General features: G+C 46.2%; 1 protein-coding gene across 2 annotated transcripts in view; it reads right to left on the reverse strand.

Annotated features, from left to right (window-relative positions):
* Positions 1 to 21,987, reverse strand: part of Gnal (G protein subunit alpha L) — a 97,019-nt gene that overhangs the window by 47,065 nt on the left and 27,967 nt on the right. For both annotated transcript variants that reach the window (XM_050157897.1, XM_050157898.1), the window contains exons 3-4: positions 21,908 to 21,962; positions 21,641 to 21,760 (exon numbers count right to left, since the gene is read on the reverse strand). In XM_050157897.1, coding sequence (XP_050013854.1) covers positions 21,641 to 21,760; positions 21,908 to 21,962 — 175 coding nt within the window. The remainder of the gene's footprint in view (positions 1 to 21,640; positions 21,761 to 21,907; positions 21,963 to 21,987) is intronic.

Raw genomic sequence — 21,987 nt, forward strand, 5'->3', positions numbered from 1 at the left:
CAGGGGAACCTTCGTGAGAACCCAGCAAGGGTGGAAGAGCCTACACTACCCACCTGGTTGCGGGCCCTCACCACACCAGCAACAGCTGGGTTTCCTCCACGGCGACGAGAGCAAACCACCCTGGAACTAGTAAATTCTCTTTCCCCTGGGCTTCATATTTGGCTCTGGAAACTGATTGGTAGTTTTATTTTTTTAATTGAGGATTGAAACAGTTTTGATAGGGAACCACAAATTTTACCTGAAGTGTCAAAGGAGATTCCAGAAGCAAAGATTAAGCACATTAGCAGGCCCGTTTCCTGTGCCAGCTCACTCTGACCCCCTCTGGAGTACTAAGAATTTCCAATTTAAATAAGAGGTAAAAATATGCCAATCAAGTAAAAAAGGATAAAAGAGGAAGCCTGGATAAAGCCATGTTTAATATTGTCTGTTCCAGTATGAACGCTGTGCTGCCGTCAACAGCCCTTCCCTGAGGACTCAGTGATGCCAGTAATCAAAGCTGGGGGACTGGTGACAAGGTGACAAAGACCTTGGAGAATGTGTCTCTTGCAACACTCATGTGTACGGTCCCAGGGAAGCTCATGGCTCACAAGGACCAAGTGCTCAAAGGACAGGGCTCTGAACTCCACTTTGGAAGGACGGCTTAAGCAACTAACCTCCATTGCAGTGGTCCAGCCTCTGCCTGCAAATGCTCTTGGTCCACAAAGCATTAACGCCTCAGTCTGTAAGCTCCTGAGAATGTCCTTCTCATTAACTACCAGAGTCTTTCCTTCTTCAAGGACTTCATCCTTCGAGTCATCAGAGCGCTGGTTTATTCTCCTTCAAATAAAAGATGCCTGCATCCGGGTCTTCTCTGAAGCACAGCCCGATGGATATGCTATGGGCCATGCCTCAATGCAGCGGCATCAGTGACATGAATCGTGACAGCTCTTGGACCCACATGTTGGCCCACATGTTCACCCTCTGAAAGTCAGAGGAGCATGTGAAACTCTGGGTTGATCAATGATCATTTCCAAATTATGACAATAAGTGCTAAGAAAAAGGCAGTGGAAGGGGGGATAAAACTTGAGATCATTTAAAAAGAGACCCCTGAGTACTTTGTTAAAACAAGCCACTTGAAGAGGCTTCTCTGTTTGTTTACAATGTACAAAATGCATGATTTTATTATTTGGTCTATGTGAAGTCTGGTTAACTAGGCACAACTTTTCCCACCGAAGGATGCCACCAACCTCATGTTACACACACATGGCCACCCTGAGGACCAAGAAGTTAGGAGAAAATGCTTAAAGCTGGTCTTTCTTTAACCACCTTCAACTGGCACCAACATTCCTATGTCGATAGCCTTTTTGCTTCTCATTTTGAGACAGGGTCTCTCCGAGTTGCACAGGCTGCTTATGAACTTGTTCTGAAGCCTAGGCAGGTCTTGAACTTGGTGATCCTCTCCTTGAGCCTCCTGGGTAGATGGGACTAGAGGTTTATGCTACCAGGTCGGGTTTAAAACCTATCTAAACTTCTTTTATCGTTCCATATTTACCCAGGAAGTACCAAGAAACAAGAGGGATGATCTCAGCAGAAGCCACTATTGGCTAACCTGCAGCAAGCCCTAGCAACACTGTGTGCCTATGGAGAGTGAGTGGCTTAGACCCCCAGGTCTCCTGTGACCTGGTGTATGTGGGAGGCGAGGGGGGTGCAAGCTGGGAGCTCACAGGGCTGGCTGAAGCCCATAGGCCTCTGCACAGCTGGGGGAGCTGTAAGAGTTGGAAGAGCCAAAACCAAGGAGGGTGCAGAGGAGACGCCTGCGGGGCCGTATTCACTGTGATCAGCGTTTACACCGGTCATACACCTTCTCCTCCTAAGGAAAACAGTTTCATAAACCAAGATGTGCTCCAATTGGAAGTATATCAGGGCTACAGGAAGCACTGTTTGGAGCATGGTTGTGGGGCACAGAGAAGGTGGGGAGCAAGGCCCTCATGAACACGTGGAGGCATCTTCGCTGCCAACCCCTCACAGAGAAAGTAGGAAGTGCGAAGTTCAGTCTGAGTTTCTAACCACAGCCTAACTTGGGCTAACGCTGGTAGCTGTACCGCACCGGTGGCTGTCAATTAGTGCCATACTTGATGGTGCTTTAGGAGCCTTTGGGGAGATTTAAATAGATTTCACCCAAGAATTCTTGAACCAGAATCTCTGAGGACAGGCTTAAGGAGCTTCAGGTGGCCTAATGCACAGTCAACCCTGGGAACCAAACACATTCCACAGCTGAGCTCAAGTTCTTGAAAGCCTGAAGATGTTAGCGGATCCAGGAGGGAAGAACACAGGGGAATGTGGGGGAAGGAACCTGGAGGCTGGCCACTCCTGAGCCTGCTGGGCACACAGCCCACAAAGCACATGAAACTACCTCAGCTAAAGTCATGGAGGCAGGGAGATCTCAAATCCTGGGAGGCATGTGACAGACTAAACGAGGGCCATCACATCATTTGATCTCAGTCTGAAAAGTCCTTGGTCTATACTTTACAGGAAGTACTAAGTGAGAACGTTATGATAATGCCAACGTTATCTAAGTGATAACGTTACGATAATGCAGCAAGAGTTGAGCACCGATCTACCTATATTACCCACAATTACATTGACTTGATCAAAGTTTTAACATCTTTGCATTGGAAAGAGATGCAAAGGGCTTCGCCCTGAAATGCTCACAGGACAGACCTCAGCTGCAGTCAGATCCTCGTTTTCCTTTACATCTGTCTGGTGCTAAGTCCTGCGATCTATTTAGCCTTGCACTAGTGTTCTCTTGCCTTCCTAGTCAGAGAAGAAGGCCCAGCACAGGGTTACTAAAGAAACCTTCCTCATCCCCACCTCGGCCCATCCCTTCCTCTCTCTGCTACAGCACTCAGGGCGGCTCTATGGGAAGTTAACACGGATGGGGTCAATAGCCTCTGTCTCTTGGGGTGTGGAATGACGATTCAAGTTAATAGACATGATGCAATGATGCTCCCAAATCATGAAAATACTTAAATGGAAATTTGCCAAAATCCATCTCATGACACACTTCTTTCACCACATGGAGGCTAACTGTGGTGATCCAACACTAGTCCCCTTCAGCTCTGACACCCCCTCTCAGGATAGATTCATTTTCAATACAAGCCCGCTCCAAGGAAATCAAATATTGGCACTTCACATTCTTGTTTCTGTTCTAGTGATTTTGGGGTCTTTGAAGAAAGTCGCTTCGGAAGGACCCAATCCTACTGACCGTGTGTCCCAGGACGTGCAGGGCCCGTGTTAGATCCAAGTGCGATGATACAAATTGAGAGCTAAGCTCCCACCAGCAGGGGGATAACCTCCCCTCCTGCTGGTTCAGAGAGGCAGAATCTCCCCCTGCCTCTGACAACACCCTTCACAGGGAAGAAAGAAGAAAGGAGGGGCAGGCCCCACTCTCCTGCGCTCTCCTTTTTAGAACAGGGAACAGTCATTTTCTTTCATTTTAATAATTTCCTCCCTTGCCAGAGGAATTCAAATGTCTTTCACTTGCCAGGAGAGTGGGAGGCCGTGGGTGGAAGTCTTCAAAGACCTTCAATAACAGCTTGACACCAGCTGAGCTGAGATCTGGTGCTTAACTCTTTCAGAGCCCCGCTCGGCAGGAGAGGAAAAATAGGTGTCAGATCAAAATGCTCCCTTCTGCCTTTTCATGCACCAGGAGGACCTGTATTATGAAAGGCATGTTCTAAACACACACACACACACACACACACACACACACACACACACTTCTAAGGCACTGGTTCCTAAGACATTTCACCTCATGCTAGAGAAAAAGCCAAACCTAAACAAAACAAAAAACAAAGTGCTGCTTGGTTAGACGGGCTGTTCCTTAGGCCCTCTGGTCAAAACCACCTCTGTGTTTGATTAAAATATAAAAGGGCTACATAAGGATTCTATGCAATGTGATGCTGTTTTACATAAAGGACTTGAACCTTTCAATTTGGTATTTTCACGGGTTCACAGAAACAACCTCCTGTGGACATCAATGGACAACCGTACTTCCTGGTGTCCTACTCATTGACAGTTTCGGGGTACACAGGTTTATGACAGCATGGCCCTCACCTCTCTGCCCTACAGACACTCATTACATTTGTAGGGGTTCCCCCAAGGGTGACATCATGGGAACAAGTATCAGCTTGCTGGCTAGCTCCTTCAGCTTTCCCATACCTCCTGGTCTTTGAGCTTCCTAGACATTGCCAAATCCCACTGGGCTGAAGTCTTGAGCAAAATTGTTTGGAAGACTTTTCTCCATCGAGGGTGGGAAAAGCCCCGGTCAGTTCCATTGGCTGCAGAGGATGGACACAGTGTGGCCTGAGGAAAGCGTGAATCAGTAACTCCAGACTCTGGAGAAACTGAAGACATGACATTATCTGGAACTTTCTTTGCACACCTTTCCAGTTTTAAATAGTAGTGACTGAGTAATCCCTTTGTTTATAGCCTTTTCTAAACTTGAATTCTCTGTACAGTGTGAATCATATATCTCCTCCCACTTTTCCTACTTCCTTATGTACAGTGTAACCAGGTCTGCACAGATTTCCCAGAATCCAACAGGCTAGGCAAAGCAGATTCCCGCAAGACAGAACTCAGTATGGCTTGCTCATTTGTCCCCCCACCCCAACACACTCCCAAATTCCACGGAGGCTACAAAGGATCTGTGTTCATGCGTGCTGCTCAGATTCAGAGTGCAGAGCTTTTTACCACATCCAGACAGACCACAGCTGCCTTCTTGGCTCAGAAGCACAATGTTAATTTGTATTTTGAGGGAATTACTAAGCGCCCTGAAAAGTGCATGCATAAAAGAACAAGAATCACACAATCTGCCGCTGCCCGAGTGGCACATAACCAAATGGCTCTCGTGGGAAAGGCATCAAGAATAGTTTCACAGACTGTGGGGATGGCTCGGGCAAAATATTTTCCCAGTTTGTTCAAGGACCCGACTTTGAGGTTGAGGGCTCCTTCCAAGTGTCAGATTTATTTATTTATTAAGCAGACAATGTACTGCTGGCAAGGAAGGCACTGGGTCTCATTACAGATGGTTGTGAGCCACCATGTGGTTGCTGGGAATTGAACTCGGGACCTCTGGAAGAGCAGCCAGTGCTCTTACCCTCTGAGTCATCTCTCCAGCCCTCTTCTTCCTCTGCCTGACTAGAACCCCCATTCCCATTTTCCTGCTTAGATCACCTGTACCCCACTTTCCCCCTCTCTGTTGCACCCCTCCCCCCAGCAATAGTCCCTGGCTTCTGCAGTTACTTCAGGTCATATATTCACATATGAAGATTTGGAGTTAGGAGACTCACATGAGAGAGAACATAAGACATTTGTCTTTCTGCACCCGGGTTATCTCGTTCAATGTGCTCTTTTCTCATTCTAGCCATACAGGGAGTTTGCTGTTAGACTGTGTCTTGTAGGAATAGCAGAGGCTATCAGTACAGCATCACCAGCACGGCTGCCTAAACCTGAACTGAACAAGGACAGCAACAATAAACGAGCTAAATCAGATGGAGGAATGCCTATGAGGCCCCAGCCCTACACAAAGAACGACGGGCAGCCAAGGAAAAGGAATGCCCAAAGCAGAAGTACTCTTCCTCAGGGAAGAGCACACCGGTGGCTTTTCCAACACCAAATTGTCAGCCCTGAAAACACACATACAAGTCGCATTGCGTAGACTGAGCAGGTTGTATTATGCATTTAGGAATATGTATGTATGTAACAATAAAAAAAATGAGGCCACAAATCTGAAAAAGAGCCAGGAGAGGTCTATGGGAGGATTTGGAAAATCCTATGGGGGGGGGTTTAGGAAGATGGGAGGGAGAAATGATATAATTATATTATAATCTCAGAAATAAAAGAAATTATAATAACAACAACAACAATAATAATAGAACCCTTGTCCAGCTAGGCATGGTGGCTCATGCCCGTACTTGACAGATAGAGGCAGGGGAATCTTGAGTTTGAGACCAGCCTGGGCTACATAGTGAAACTCTTAAAAAATAAGAAAGAAAATGAAAGGAAAAAGACATGAAGATTCTCCACGTTGCCACTCTGACAGCCCATGCACTTTGACGGATGGCCGGACCTTCTACACATCACCTGGCCATTGCCCTGTTATCAGGCATTTTAGGTGTTTCTGTTTCTTTTTTCCCTTTCTTATGAATAGTCAGTCTCTCTAAGAATGTTCTAGAACAGGTTTTCTGTGATATACATCACAATCTTTCTTTATGCAAACTTGCTCCTGAAATCTGTTACCACCCTGACCTCCCTGGATGCTGCCCCTAAGTTTTCCTAGAAGGTGGCAGAATGAGGCACCATGGCCGTGTGGTGGCTCCTGAGAGAGACGCAGTTTCTCCTCTGCGGTGTTTAGCAGAGCCCGGAGCTCCACTAGGTGCTCATCAGATGCTCACTGCAGCTTACACTCCTCATGGAAGCAAAGGGGTGGAGCCTTCAGAGAACCCAGGAGCGTGCTAATGTGTACCTCATACAAAATGATGTTTTAGAAAATAATTATGCAATTAGCCAAGGAAATGTCTACAACTGTTCTAAAAAGCAATATGATATTTAATATCCTTTAAAATGCGGTACTTTCTCCACTCTCGATGAAGTGCTGTTTTAATAATAGATTTTTGAGGGCGTGGGTGTATGGGAGGAGCAATCAATCGTAACTAAATCTACACATCTATTATAAGATGTAGAAATCCCACATGGCCAAAGGTGTACACGGAGGCTTTCTCAACCCAGGTTTATTCTTCTAGGCTTGGGTAACCCCAAGAACCATCCAGGGTCCTTCTGACTTACAGTTTAAGAACAAGGCATCCTTACCATGAAGTTTTCATTTTATAATCCAAGGAATGCTACATCTGCAGTTAGCACACATGCTGCACACTGAAAGGTGCACGGAAGAGCTAAAGTATGCCAGACAAGATGAAACACACTTGTCTTACACAGAAGTCTTCATCCCAAACTGCTCATTAAACATCCACCTGCTTCTGCCATGACTCCTCATTTGCGGACCGACAATTTTTTTTCTTACAGAATATATTTAATTAGAAACACCTATTAAAAATATATCTGATAGAGTAACAGGTTACATAATCTTCTGTCACTCAAAAATTTAGACCTTAGTGTGACTTAGTCCAGGCCTTAAAATTGATTTCTAGGAATGGAACTGCCAGCAGTTTGTGTATCGAAGCTCTCTTTGTTTGTGGTAACGTCCAACATAATTCCGGTCCCTTTCTGGTCTTGTATTTGAAGTTGGCAAAACCTAGTGCCAATCATAATTCATATTAAATTTTTTAAACCCGATCGAGCCATGGTTCAATCATTACTCACTGTAACTCTTTAGCGTTGGTTTTCACAATCTCATTTACGGAGGGGAGCCTCAAAGACAGTCTGTAGGAGGCTGGGATTGGTCATAAACTGACTCGATTTGCCTCAGTCTTGGGCCCATCCCACCTTGGCAGGCTCCTCTAGAACTGACGATTCCACTTATGACTCAGATGTTTTACTTTAAATATCAAAGAGGTTCTCACTACAATAAATGCACATTTATTTTTTGAAGACAAACTATGTAAGGCTCAGAATTGGCAAACTTGAAATTAAACAGAAATCTGTCCTTATTAAAAAGAAGAAGAAGAAGAAGAAGAAGAAGAAGAAGAAGAAGAAGAAGAAGAAGAAGAAGAAGAAGAAGAAGAAGAAGAAGAAGAAGAAGAGGGATAATGGAGATACCAGGTATTGGAGCTGGAGAGATGGCTCAGTGGTTAAAAAGTACTGGCTACTCTTCCAGAGGACCTGGGTTCAATTCCCAGCACTCACATGGCAGCTCACAACCATCTGTAACTCTAGCTCCAGGGAATTCAACACCCTTGTATATACACACATGTAGGCAAAACATCAACACACATAAAATAAAAAATAAATAATTTCAAAAAAAAAATACCAGCTATTGCTCTGAAGAAAGGCTGGGTGTTAGGAACAGAGCCTGGAGGCCCAGCACATGGGATGAATTTCTGTATAAGGCAGCATGGGTGTGACCATGTAGAAATAGCTTTTCCTTCAGAGACTAGTTTCAAGTCCCTACAGAATCACTTTAGGTCACAACACATAAAAAGAGGTTAAAAAACAAAAAGATGCAAATATGACTGAAAGATACTTTTGTATGACAGCTGAGAAATCTAGAACAAGCCACCAGCAATCGGACGGCAGAATCAGTGTATAAAGCCCCGAGGTGTCGCCAGGGCCAACGGAGCCACTGATCCAAGACCAGGGCGACCACATGATTAGAGGATCTGCTCAGGTGCGTGGAAAAAACAAGCCAGGTTGTTATTTTCCATCCCCGTGTCTGTTAGCGACATGGCTGCTGCATTTTATATAGCATGATGCAAAGCAATGAGTGGAATCTGTAAGCGTACCCAAGGGAAAATGGCCGACTTTCACTATTTGGTTGAAAAATGGAAGCTCTTCGGGGAAGGGACAATATCTTGGTTGCTGTGACAGCCTAGACCCCAGATGGCCACCAGCATGAGGCATTCGGGGAATCCACTTCACCCATATGAGCGACCCAGTAACGTCTACAGTTTTGTTCTCATCCACTCGCAAGCTTGCTGTCCTCTAGGAATGGCCCCTAGAGCTAACTTAGCTGAACAGCGAAGACTCTGGAACTGACAAACAGCAGAAACAGGGATACCAGGCAATTATACCAGGGTATTGCCACCTTTCAGGCTGCCCTGTGAAGTCTCACCTTGCCACACCGGTTCCTGACAGCCAGCCCGCATCTGTAACACAGCCTGTCCTTCGCCTCACAGCAGGCCACCCAAAGAATCGCTCTGAGTGGCTTCATTCATCAATGCCACCATACACACGTGTGCTAGCTAGTTTTCTGCCAACTCACGCTCTTGGATCAGTGGCTCCGTTGGCCCTGGCGACACCTCGGGGCTTTATACACTGATTCTGCCGTCCGATTGCTGGTGGCTTGTTCTAGATTTCTCAGCTGTCATACAAAAGTATCTGTCACAAGCGAGGGGCATCTGGGAAGAAGGAACCTCCATTGAGAAGATGCCCTCCACCAGACTGCCGGTAGACAAGTGTGCAGGGCGCTTCCCCAATTAATGATTGACGAGGAAGGGCCCAGCACACTGCGAGCAGTACATCCTTGCATAGGTGGTCCCTGGGCACATGGGAAAGCAAAGTGAGCGAGCCAGGGAAATCAAGTCAGCAAGCAGCATTTCTGCGTCAGTTCTTGGGCTTCTTTCAATGGTCTGTGACCTGGCAAACATAAGCCAGAAAAACCCTTTCCTCCCTAAGTTGCTTTTGGTCACGGTGTTTTTACCACAGCAACAGAAATCCTAATGAAGACAAGTGATGTGTAGTTGCAGATTTTAATGCACATAGACATATTTGCAACCCATGGGGAGGTATCCAAGAACGCGAGTTTTAGGCACAGTGATAAACAGTTAGGAAGGTAATGATCTGGCACCCGAGGAAGCTGCTTCTGTGGTAATGATTGCTTGTGACCTCTCGCCTTCCATTTTCCAATATATTCTTCAAATTACAGTGCATTTTTGTCTACTTCACAAGTGTTATTGTTAGTGGAACAGGAGGAGTTGGCTTCATTTCTTTGGAGAGTGTGATTATGTGATAGGCACACGGAGATGGCATCTCTCCATCTTGCCACCTTAAGACGAGCCTCTTTCCATCCTTCTCACTGTTGGAAGGCAAATGTTGGGGGATGATCTGGTACTTACAGTGCCTATCAGCATGAGGGCAGAGAAATCTGACAGAGAAGGGACACATTCCCTAATATCTGTCACAAATCTTGGCATGAACAGAAGCAAATTTTCAAGTATGACCAGGGCCAAGGAAGAAGAGAACCTTGCAGACTTTCCCAGTTTTAAATCTTTAGGATAATGGTCACCTCCTGTTATACCTACCAGTGTTATGCTCTGAGAACCTTGAACCTTCTTTTCATTAACCCTGTCTTTTTTTTTTTTTAAATATTTATTTATTATGTTATATTATACAATATTCTGTCTGTGTGTATGCCTGCAGGCCAGAAGAGGGCACCAGACCTCATTTCAGATGGTTGTGAGCCACCATGTGGTTGCCGGGAATTGAACTCAGGACCTTTGGAAGAGCAGGCAATGCTCTTAACCACTGAGCCATCTCTCCAGCCCCCCATTAACCCTGTCTTTGCAGAAAATTTCTTTTATAGAGTATAGGTATCTCTTTTGAATTGTCTAATGAGTATTTAGTTGTTACCTACAAAAATATTTTGTAGGATCCACATCAAAGAAGCTGGAGAAACCATAGAGCAACCAGGCTGCTGACTGCGCGGATAAAAGACAAATGAACAAATTGTGTGACCCCTGTGTAGGGATGGTCTTTGCCAGATCAGCAGGCATCTCAGAAGATGCGAGGCTACCAAGCCGATCGATGCACAGTTGTTGGACTTAACTCCGGCACCAGTACCCCTCCCGTCAGACCTAGAGAGCCCATCTTCCTGCAGCATCTCATACACTTTTGAGTTCTTAAGCAAAACTGTGATGGTCTGGAGAGAATGATCAGTCATTAAGAGCATTTACAGCTCTTGAAGAGGATCCGGATTTGATTCCCAGAGCCCACATGGCGGTTTGCAAGTTACCCAAAACTCCAGTTCCAGAGGATCCAATGTCCTCTTCTGACCTCCAGGAGATGTGCCCCTAGGCTGAACATTTCAAAGAATTTTTTTTTCAGTTCAGACATACATTTCATGTTTCTGGTAAATTCATGTGCAGTATAAGGGCAAATGCATCAACAAGGACCGTGCATTGATGGTGGTCTCCTGAGACTACAGTGGGGTGCTGGGGATAGAGCTCGGGTGGCAGAGTGCTTAGCATGTGTAAGTCCTGGGTTGATCCTCAGCAAAGCACAAACTAGAGGCAGTGGCGCACCTCTCTGTCATCCTCACACTTGGGAGACTAGGCAGGAGGGCCCGAAGTTCAAGGTCATTATTGGCCACGCAGTGAGTTTGAGGTCTGCCTGGGCTGAAGGAGATCCCGTCTCAAAAACAAACAAGCTGGGCATGGTGACCCACACCTTTAATCCCAGCACTCAGGAGGCAGAGGCAGGAGGATCTCTGTGAGTTCGAGGCAGGCCTGGTCTACAGAAGGAGTTCTAGGATAGCCAAAGATACAGAGAAACCCTGTCATGAAAAACCAAACCCAAGCCAAAACAAACAATCAAGCAAATGATTACAGCAGACCTGAATAATCTCCAAGAAGCAACAAAGCTACTTAAGGCTATAACCCAATGCGCTGCCTCTGTTCATGGCGGTGTCGTTATGAACAAGCAGCTGCACGGTCGCCAGAGTGCAGAGTGGTATATGCCACTAGGGACAGTCACTGGTGATGCTATTGGTTCCTTTTCTCACACAGAGTTCACCTTGGTGGCTGGCCCGCACCATCACAGTTTTTTGTGAGCTCATGCTGTAACGTCGGCACACCCAGCAAACAGCTTAGCCACGCACGTCTCCCAACAAGGCCTGTCTTTAAGTGGCACGTGACTACGGTTTTCTGCACTGCTCTTCACGTCTAACGTGACGCAGGGATGGAGTGCGCTCACGGCCTTTGATAGCACAGCGAAGAGACAGCCTGGCACCACCAACTCTACGCTATGAGGGCCGGCAGCCCACTTACCGTTCTCATTTGTTTCACAGGAACCGTCACAGGCTGCTTTACAGGGGTGTGTGTATGTTCACCTATGTGTGTGACACTCGGTAACCCGTGTAAGGCTTCAGAATAGCAAGTACTGCACAACTAAGTACCACCCGCTCAATGACTTGGGATTCAAACTTGTAGCCTAAAAACAGCCTCGTAAACGAAAGCTTGTATGTGCGCAGGCAACGAACGGCATGGGACGTGGAGCCTAACTCACTGGACAACCGTTCTCTTTCTTCCTTCTCTCTATCCTGCAAACTGAATTTCCCTTGGGGGTTATCATTGCCCAGAATAAAGGACTCTCTAATCAGGTCTCCCCGGAGCCGCTGATTAAAGGTTGGGGAATGCCACACGGTGACCCTTTCAAGTGTCTTGTTTGAGTAAACTGGAACCCAAAGCCACAGCTGGTCAAGGAGGAGCCCCCTGGGGCTCCACTGAGACAAGGCTACTTGGCCTGTCAGGTATACGAAGAGAGAAGAGAGAGGGCAAATTTCCATCTTACCTCACTTCATAGACTGAATATAACTCCAGCAGGGACGAGCTTGGGAATGAGGATGAAGGAGAGTGGCTGAATATGCTGAAGCAGGAAGGCGGGGCAGCTTGGAAGGAAAAGCACTTTTCAGAGCAGCAGGACTGTCAATGGCCCCCTCACCTGTCACTCAATGGTAAAGTCCCTTTCCAGAATCAAGGGGCATAAGGGATAATGACCAAAGACTGACTTGTGACATGCTGGCAGCTTATAAGGTCAAACCATACGAAACCATCACAACATAGCTCAAATGACTTAAATATTGGCAATTTTTTTTTATGGTTCAATCTAATAGATTCAAATGACGTCTGGATCACATAGGAAGGATGATGACAGCAATAGACCCAAATGGTAGATCAGGTGACTGTCTCTAGCCCGGACTACACCTGCAAGACCAACACAGCTGGGTGATCCCACCCAGGCCACACACACAGGCCACTCCTGTTGAGTGTGTCAGGTTTAAGGCTAAGCGCCTACAGGAGGACCGCTGGAGAGGCATGAAGAAGTTAGGTGTGGCCCACGACAAGAGGACCGCGCTGGGACAAACGAATAGCTGAATAGCCGTGGAGGAGCTGCCAGCAGAGAAGTCCTGCAAAGCTTAGGCCTCCTAGATTTGGGTAAAGCACACAGGTAACTGTGAGCAGTGATTTGGGTAAGAAATGACCGCTACATCACGAGTAGGCTCTCAACGTCAACAGGTCAATTTAAAGAAACCTTTTACTGGAAGCGCACGCATTCCCTGACTCTCTTGTGACACTTCCCTACCTTCTCTGGTTAGATTCCTACTGTAATACCATACTGCGTTCATATAGCGAATCCCCCACTCAGCGAGTGTCCACGTATCCTGTTGGACAACGTGAAAAGTTGCCTCAGGAAAGCTGTGAAAAGTTGCCTCAGGAAAGCTATGACGACAGAGGCTTCTCAGCATTCTCAGACCTTGCTGCAGGGCTAGACCTCCTGTGGGATTCCTTCTGTGACTAGGGTATGAGAAAGTTCCCCTTGAAAACATCCCTTAGCAGGTATGCTGGTGTATTCCTCCCCTGATTTTGTCATTCCTGATCCTCCCCTGCTCCTGCTGAGTTTTTGTTTTGTCAGAGAGCCAGCCTTGCCTTGCCCTGGGACAGCCCCAGTGGCTGCTCCCCAGAGGCTTAGCTTCTGTCATAGCCTGCTGGGATTATTCAAACTCCGCATGTGCTGCCAGGACATTGTTTTTTTTATGGGTTCATAATCCAGACAGCACCTGGCACAAATTCCACCGTCATCTAGAAAAACAGAACTGAATGACCACCCAGAAAGCACTGGAAGTGCCCACCGAAACACATTCATCACTCACAGAAATCTAAATATGATGCGATGCGACCACTTATTACTTCATTTCTTTTCTGTGTCGAGGTGTGAACATACTTCACACACTCTAAGCAAGCACTCTCCCGTAGTGTATACCCCCGCAAGTAGAAGGTTTAGCTCGAGAAATAAGAAACACTGATGATAAATTTTACTGCCTTGCTTCTCCCAGGCACGCACCAATGCCAGTGAGTGCCGTTTTAGTGTCTTTGGTTGTTAATTACGTAGTTTAATGAGAATAATAAAGACACACCCTTGAGGGACATTAAAAAAACATAAGAAGTTAAAAAAATACTTTGGGATGGGGGTGTAGCTCCCTGGTACAGTGCCCTCTAAACACACTTAGGGCCCTGGTTCCCTCTCCAGCACTGTGTGTAGAGCAAGGCGACACTTAGATAGTGGTGAGAAGCCTGGGTGCAGAGAATAGGCTTGGGAAGGAGAGCTGAGGAGACTTCAGTATGTTCTCAAATGAAGACTCCTTCTAGCCCCGCAGGAGCTACTTTGTTGGTGACACGTGGTAAAGACAAAAGCTCAAGTAACAACTGTCATTTTCTTTTCTTTTCCTTTTTTTAATATTTATTTATTTATTATGTATGCAATATTCTGTCTGTGTCTATGCCTGCAGGCCAGAAGAGGGCACCAGACCCCATTACAGATGGTTGTGAGCCACCATGTGGTTGCTGGGAATTGAACTCAGGACCTTTGGTAAAGCAGGCAGGGCCCTTAATCTCTGAGCCATCTCTCCAGCCCCAACAACTGTCCTTTTCTATGGACATGTTAGCGAAAATGTTCTCTCTTAATTCGGGCCCCACACCTGGTTCTTCAGGGTGGAAACACAGTTGCTAAAACTCTCCTCCTCTCTGCATGTGGCAGAGGAGGGCAGAAAATCAAGAGACGGTCTGGGCCTCCTTTTCAGGGACGAACCTTTCTGAGGTGAACACAGCCGTCATTTTTCTTAGGAAATTTTTGAGAAATAGTCATGGGACAAAGCAAGGCATCTTGGGAACATCTTTAAAACACTCCCCACATGCTCAGTGCTATTTGTGTGTGACTCAGCCTCTGTCCAGGCACATACATACATGATGGGACAAAGCAAGGCATCTTGGGAACATCTTTAAAACACTCTCCACATGTTCAGTGCTATTTGTGTGTGACTCAGCCTCTGTCCAGGCACATACATACATGCTATAGATATGCATGCCACTAAAGGGGTAATATATAAGATTGTGGTAAACTTTATTCTAAAAACTTCAACTTGGCATGAGAACGTTTAATGGGAGAGAAATATAAAGCAGCTAATATTCATTTATCTCTCTTTATCTCAATGTATATGCTTTATAAAATAAAATACATCTAATACAATGTGCCGGAGTGTATTTTTCACTAATAATGTTCCTTCCATTTTCTTTTCTTTCTTTCTTTTCCTTTTCTTTTTTTGAGACAGAGTCTCTAGGTAGTTCTGGCTGTCTTAAATTTTTCTTTGCAGACCAGGCTGGCCTTGAACTCACAGAGAATCACCTTCTCTGCCTCTGAGTGCTGGAATCAAAGGTGTGTGCCACCATGCTGGCCCCACATAGATTTATTTATTTTTTAATTCAAAAGTGATTTGAGTACACTATAGGTTTGCAATGTGGTCACTTGCAATGTGGTCACAGAAAGGCAAAATATATTGAGAAGGAAACCTGTGGAGACCTGGACTCGCCAGATCAGGACATTGTTCCCATACAAGTCAAGACTGCCTAGCCTAGTAGCTTCATCCCTTTGATCTGGGGGAATGGTGAGCTTTGATGAGAACTCAATGTGAGTTCTACACACTGCTCAGCCTGAGTTCTACACACTGCTCAGCCTGAGTTCTACACACTGCTCAGCCTGAGTTCTATACACTTCTCTGCATAAGCCCCATGTCTACACACTTCTATGGTATGTGACTGTCAATGTACTGCATACCATATGATTGCTCAGTGTCAGCAAGGCCAGGCATGTTGGCACACTCCTTTAAACCCAGCACTTAGGAGGTAGAGGCAGGAGAATCTCTACGAGATCAAGGCCAACCTGGTCTAGCAAAACAAGTTCCAGGACAGCCAGGGCTGTTCTACAGCCCTGTCTCAAAAAACCCCCAAAACCAAACCAAACTAACCAACCAAACAACCTCCCAAACCAAAACAAACAAAAACCAAAAACCTAAAATTCAGGTGGGCTTGGCACATCCCATTTCTCTGAGACTCAGTTTTGTTTTGTCTTTTTTTTTTTTAGCCCGCCTCCGACTCTAGCGGAAGTGGGGTCCTTTCTTCACAGCCCAGACTTCCTCTCTGCTCTGCTGGGCATGCTTTCCACAGGTGCCGTCTGTCACGAAGCCTTTGCTCTGAGGCCAAGTCCCCATGAACAGTCGCTGACCGGCTACAGAGCTGGAATCTCTGTGAAGGAGCTGCTATCCAATCACGCTAGCCTCACGCTTCATTGTTTCAGATCACACATTGTATGTTCCCAACAAGCTGCTTCTTCACTGAGCCAAGCATTTGCAGAGGTCAAGCATCTGCAGCATGCTTATGCTCTCTTGGGTGACTCTTGGTCCCAAGCACAATACAGAGCAGAGCAGAAGATGAACACTGGCTTTAGCACAGTTACTGAGCATAACCTGTGCCAAATGCCACATCCCAAGCACACCTACATGCCTCAACGTAGGGATAGTGAGGAACTCAACATGGTTGAGAATGACCTGCAAAAATCAGGGGGTAGTATGCAAACAAAATACTTTATACTACACCAAGCAAATCTGTTTCCTAAGAAAGACTAGCCTCGCTAATTGGGAGAGATTTAAAATGGGGCAAGCCAATCTGTTTCCTTAGACTTTTGATCATTTGGCATTAGCTGAGCACTCTTTAGCGGCCAAAGTCATTAAGTCAAAGTGAGTGAATAAGGACAGCTGTGTAGCAGGCAAAGGCAGTGGTGGAAGCCCTGGTTTTTCATGATAAATGGCAGGTGAGCCAGGCTTTGGAGAAGAGATGGCAAGATCTGTTGGGAAGGAGGGTTAAGACTCAGGGGTTAAGAAGGAAGAAGGGCCAGGCCACAGCGGCACAGGCCTTTACTCCCGGCACTTGGGAGGCAGAGGTAGATGGATCTCTGTGAGTTCAAGACCAGCCTGGTTACAGAGTAAGTTCCAGGACAGCCAGGGCTATTACACAGAGAAACCCTGTCTTGAAACCTTCACCCCTCCCCGACAGAAAAAAGAAGGAGGAGGAAGAAGGAAAGAGGAAGGAGTAAGAGAAGAAAGCAAGGGAGCACAAGGGAGGGGCAGGGATTTGTTCTGGGGCAGAGATGTCAGATGAGGCACAGAGCTCAGTTGGTGGGGTGCTTGCTTAGTGTGCATGAGCTTCTGGGTATGACCCCCAGCATTCCATAATCAACATGCTGGTACCTACCACCTATAGCCCACAAACTCAGCAGGTGGAGGTGGGAAATCAGAAATTTAAGGTCATCCTTGGCTATATATTGAATTTGAGACCAGCCTGGGCTATATGAGATTCTACCTCACATAGAACAAATCTCTTTCCCAAAGAAAGAAATTAAGAAAAAAGGGGAAATAAAAATGTGAAAATAATGCAGTAGGGGTGGGGCCTAAGGTCTTGGGACAGGCAGCTGATGACAGAGACAGAGATGAAGCCAATCAGCCAGAGAGTACCTAAAACACTCTCCGCATGAAATATGTCTTCAGAGATGGCACAGAGGTCAGAGGTCAGAGTTCCTTAGCTTGTCTCCATGGTGATACTTAGGGGTGAGTTCCCCTAGGGGTGCTGTGTTTAGGGGACACTGGTTCTTGGCATGGGACAAAAGAGACTGCTTGTGAATGTTGCCTAAGACAGTGGGGGACAGCTCTGGGGTCTGTTGGTTGCCTATAAATTGAAGGAAGAGTTGACAGAGAACAGGTATCTACTCAGACCACTAGGGCCCCTGGGCTGCAGCACAGAGTGGGGATGAGGCCCACAACCTGAGTTACAATCAGAGCACAGCCAGGTCCCCTCTGTGGCGTCTGGGAGCCTTGAGGCTGTGATAAAAAGATTTAGGGATCTGAGTAGTTTGGGCTCCCATGGGCTAGCTCAATGTTACTGGCTTGCATAGTAGGCTTTAGACTGGTTTATCACAAGCTCCCTTCCCCCACAGCACCTCCCAAAAACAGGGCCTGGGAAATTCAGCATACTGTGCTTCTGGCACCTGGTACGAAATCTTCTGCTGCACTCTTGGCTTGTGGAAGGAATAGCGGCATCACCTGGTTCAAGAGCACGGTAGCTTCATTCTCTTATTTATTGTTCCGCAGAACCATGAATAACAGCCATTGGTGAAAATTCCCAAACCAGATAATAAATTTTTATGAAGATGTGCCAATTTTCTTTAACAGTTTGTTTTAAAAGGCTTTTTGCCAGGCAGCCTTCCTTCCTTTTCCTGTCCCAAATCTACCATCTTAACCTTGGTCTAAGCCTGTCCTTTGTCCTCCCTCACATTCAACCACAGTCTCTCTGAGTTTCCATCCCCTCTCCCTATGCTCTGTGAGAGACTAGGCTCTGTCAACGACCTCCTTTCCTTCCTCTCTCTCTCTCTCTCTCTCTCTCTCTCTCTCTCTCTCTCCCTCCCTCCCTCCCTCCCTCCCTCCCTCCCTCCCTCCCGGCTTCCGTCCCTCTTCCCTTCCTTTCTTTCTTTCCTTTTTTGTTTTTCAAGACAGGGTTTCACTGTAGCTTTGGAGCCTGTCCTGGAACTAGCTCTTGTAGACCAGGCTGGCCTCGAACTCACAGAGCTCTGCCTCCCGAGTGCCAGGATTAAAGGTGTGTGCCACCGCCGCCCGGCGTTTTTTCTTTCTTTGCTAAAGAATACAGGTCATACGCATTGAGAAGTGATCATGGATCTTTGATTGTCAAAGGAACTTCTCTGGAAACTGACTCCACAAAATCCCCTTCTGACCTTTGTATGTGCACCATGGTGTGAGCACTTCCCCATATCTCATTCTCTCTGTCTCTCTCAATAAAATAAGATAAAGCATTTTTAAAACCTCTCTAGGCCTTTTCTGCCCTTTTAGATCCTAGCTTCCTGGATTTTCTTAGAGGCGGAGCTACAGCAAGCCACAGAAGAATGCTTCTGGATCTTTCCGACTCTTCTTCATTTCTCCCTCTTGACTTTTACTCCCAGCAGAGCCCATGGAAGAAGACCCAGGAGGCTCCTGCTGCCTCCATTTTTTTTTGGTCCACATCCTCTTCTCAGCAGACCAGTTGCTTGTTGTCAAGGTCACTGCTGACCTTTGGGCTACAAAAGCCACGTGCCTTGAATGCCTCCTTAGATATTCACCTTCTCCACACTGCCCTGTGGTGGAGGTCTCTTTCAGTCTTGAATGGTTCTTCTCAGGCCCCCTCACCTCTGCTCTAATTTTCCTGACATCACACTGTCCTGCCATGGTCTCCTAGACAACCTCATAGCTACTAGGAGCCTGGCGATCTACATAGTGTTTCGCCAGAGTCTTCCTAATTGGCCTATCCTACCACACAATCGCTGTGCAGGAGACCCCAGCCTTCACTATCCTCACTCCAAGCCTGCAGCTCATGCCCTGTGTGCCACACCTGGGTGTCTTAACGGTGATCTCCAGTGTCCCAGGAAAACAACACTCCTCGTTCCTCTCTCTCTTACCAACCTGTTTCTATTTTCTGTGCAGAAATCCAGGCTCAATAACCACATGCAAAGATCAGACCATATATGAATGATTCTAGTCCCACAGTATATTCCAACCCAGGACCCTTTCATTGTCCCCACTGTCAGCACGCCACACCAAATCACCTCATCATTCCCACGTCTGGATAATTTCAGCCAGCTCCAAAATGGCCATCTAACTGCAACTCCTGCCTTCTACAATCCATTCTTCACGCCTGGCCCGCATCCCGCATAAAACACAACCCCACTTAGCACCCTCCAAATTCTCGCATGCCAAAATGTAAGTAGTTTGAATGTTGTAAGTAGTTTGAATGTTTCCAGGCACTATCAAATAAAGTCTACGAAGAGCGAGTGTGTATTAAGAAATAGCATCTTCAGAAACAATGCTATCTATTAGTATTAAATTCTTATTTATATAAGTCTAGATTTTATTTTTTTAAACGAAACACTGCCATTTTACATGCACACAGACATGCGAAACCACAGAGTGCTAGGACAGAAAACAGATCAACAGAGCAGCTCCTGAAAGAGTTCGCCTCCATACTGCGTGTATTTGTATTTGCTGGAATCAAATCCTCTTTTACCTAATGGATGACTAAATGTGGCTTATGATAATGATCTTATGAAAATATATGTATATGTAGTAAATGGTTCCTCAAGTTTTGCCTTTATTAAAATACGTAAGATTTAGCTGTAAAGTCACATTGCCAATGCCCGAGACAGCACAGGAGAGATCTGGGTTTTCCGAGTTTCAGATGGAAAGAATCATCCATGAGAGCTCAGGGGCAGAGAGAAAACGACGCAGAGCTGAGCGGTCAGTCTCAACTGCGCATTCGCCAGCAATGGCATTTTAAAGGAAAATGCTGAGGCATATGTAAGGACTTTGGGAAAACATGACAGGATAGTCTACATCTGAGTCTGAATGGGAAGGCCACTCTTCGTTTGAACCAAGACTGTAATTTTACGTGCCATCCCCAGTGCAGAAAACGCCACAGAGAGCATAGCAGAGGCCCCGCAGCTGGAACCAGGAGGTTTCCTGGTGTGGCAGAAGCGTCTGGCTACTTTTCACCCACCTTACCATCTCCTTATCCCATTTCCTGCCACCCATAAGCAAAGACACAGTTGGGAACCAATGTGCCTTGTGTCAGATGTCAAATTTCTTTTACTTATGGAGTTACTCTCTTACTCTAAACTCCTTTTCAGAAACTGTACAGATAGTTCTGGCTATACTGGGATGCTTATGCTTATCAGAAGCAAAAAAGATACTAGAGGATAAAAATATCAGCTCTTTAGAAGGACATTGTTAGCCGGCCAGTGGTGGTGCACGCCTTTAACCCCAGCACTTGAAAGGCAGAGGCAGAGGCAGGCGGATCTCAGTGAGCCTGGTCTACAAAGTGAGTTCCAGGACAGTCAGGGCTATGTAGCGAGAATCTGTCTCAAAAAAATTGTTATCCATTAACGTGATACAGAATCTACAGGATGGTATTTCATGGGGGGCAGGGAAGAGAGCAGCAGGGGCACCAGGCCTTTACGCCAGGGCAGGGCAAGCCCTGTTTACACAGTGGATGCTGCACTTGGAGGAGAGGCCTGCAAACCACCTGCCAGGCAGCGAAAGCTCTTTAATACGATACTGACAGGTATACACATGTGCATATGCGTATAAACATGTACACACACTCTTTGTCTATCACTGGGACAAGCATGACTCTCCCAGAAAGCTTAGTATACAGTTTGATTCAAATCTGCCACATGAAACCCCCAAACACCATGTTAAAGAAGTGCCAATCCAACAAGAAACAACTTGCACCGGCTGCGCTCGCTCACGCTCACTCTCCAGCACAGGTAAGGCTGGTACAGGAGTGATGGGTAGCAGCTGGCAGAGAGAAGGATGTAAACCACACTGTATCTTGCTTGATACAACACACAGAATGCTGGCCCGTTACTTACAACACACGTACTTTCTTATTTTGTGATCAGATGGACACGGAGCCTAAGAAAAACCTGAATTCTGTTTCTTATCTTCTGTTATTCCCACAGAGGTAGTTATGCGCCATAAGCTTTTCTCTTGGCTCATGTAATTTATGTTTTTGTTATGTGCGACAAGGCTTTAAAAACATACCAGGAAAGGCACTGCCAACGTTTCTGAGAGACAAACCATGTCCCTGATGGTCAGCCACCTAGATATCTAACATAAAGGCATTTCTAACAATCCCATTGTCTTTACTGTTTTTAGCAAGCACAAAAGAAGCATCTACAGGGCTAGATTTTAGAGATTCGACGCTGCTTTCCGGCAAAGCAACCTCACTTGAAATGGGTCCACCTCTCAGTATGGAAAATGTCCCAGGAAACGTTTTCTTACCTGGGAATATTCAAAGTCGGTGATAGGGGCTATGCTCTTGATATAATCGGACCGGAACTGGTTTTCAGGGTTGGCCAGTGGAACCGGAGGTATTATAGTACTCATTGCTGAAACGATTGTCTGAAATGGGATGAAGGGGGAGAATCAACAGAGAGATACAAAACGTAAGGGTCCCATGGAAGATGATCAGAAATACATACTTAGTTTACACAGTCTGAGTCCAGCCTACTCAACACTCAGGTGAACAAACATTAAGGGAGGCCTTACCACGATAGCATCTTTGACATTTTTCCTGATGTCCAGAATTTTCTGCTTCTTTTCCCTGCATTGAAAGAGGGTTGATATTA

Source organism: Alexandromys fortis, unplaced genomic scaffold, assembly GCF_014885135.2.
Source record: "Alexandromys fortis isolate MF-2015 unplaced genomic scaffold, M_Fortis_MF-2015_v1.1 scaffold_94, whole genome shotgun sequence".
Lineage (NCBI taxonomy): Eukaryota > Metazoa > Chordata > Mammalia > Rodentia > Cricetidae > Alexandromys > Alexandromys fortis.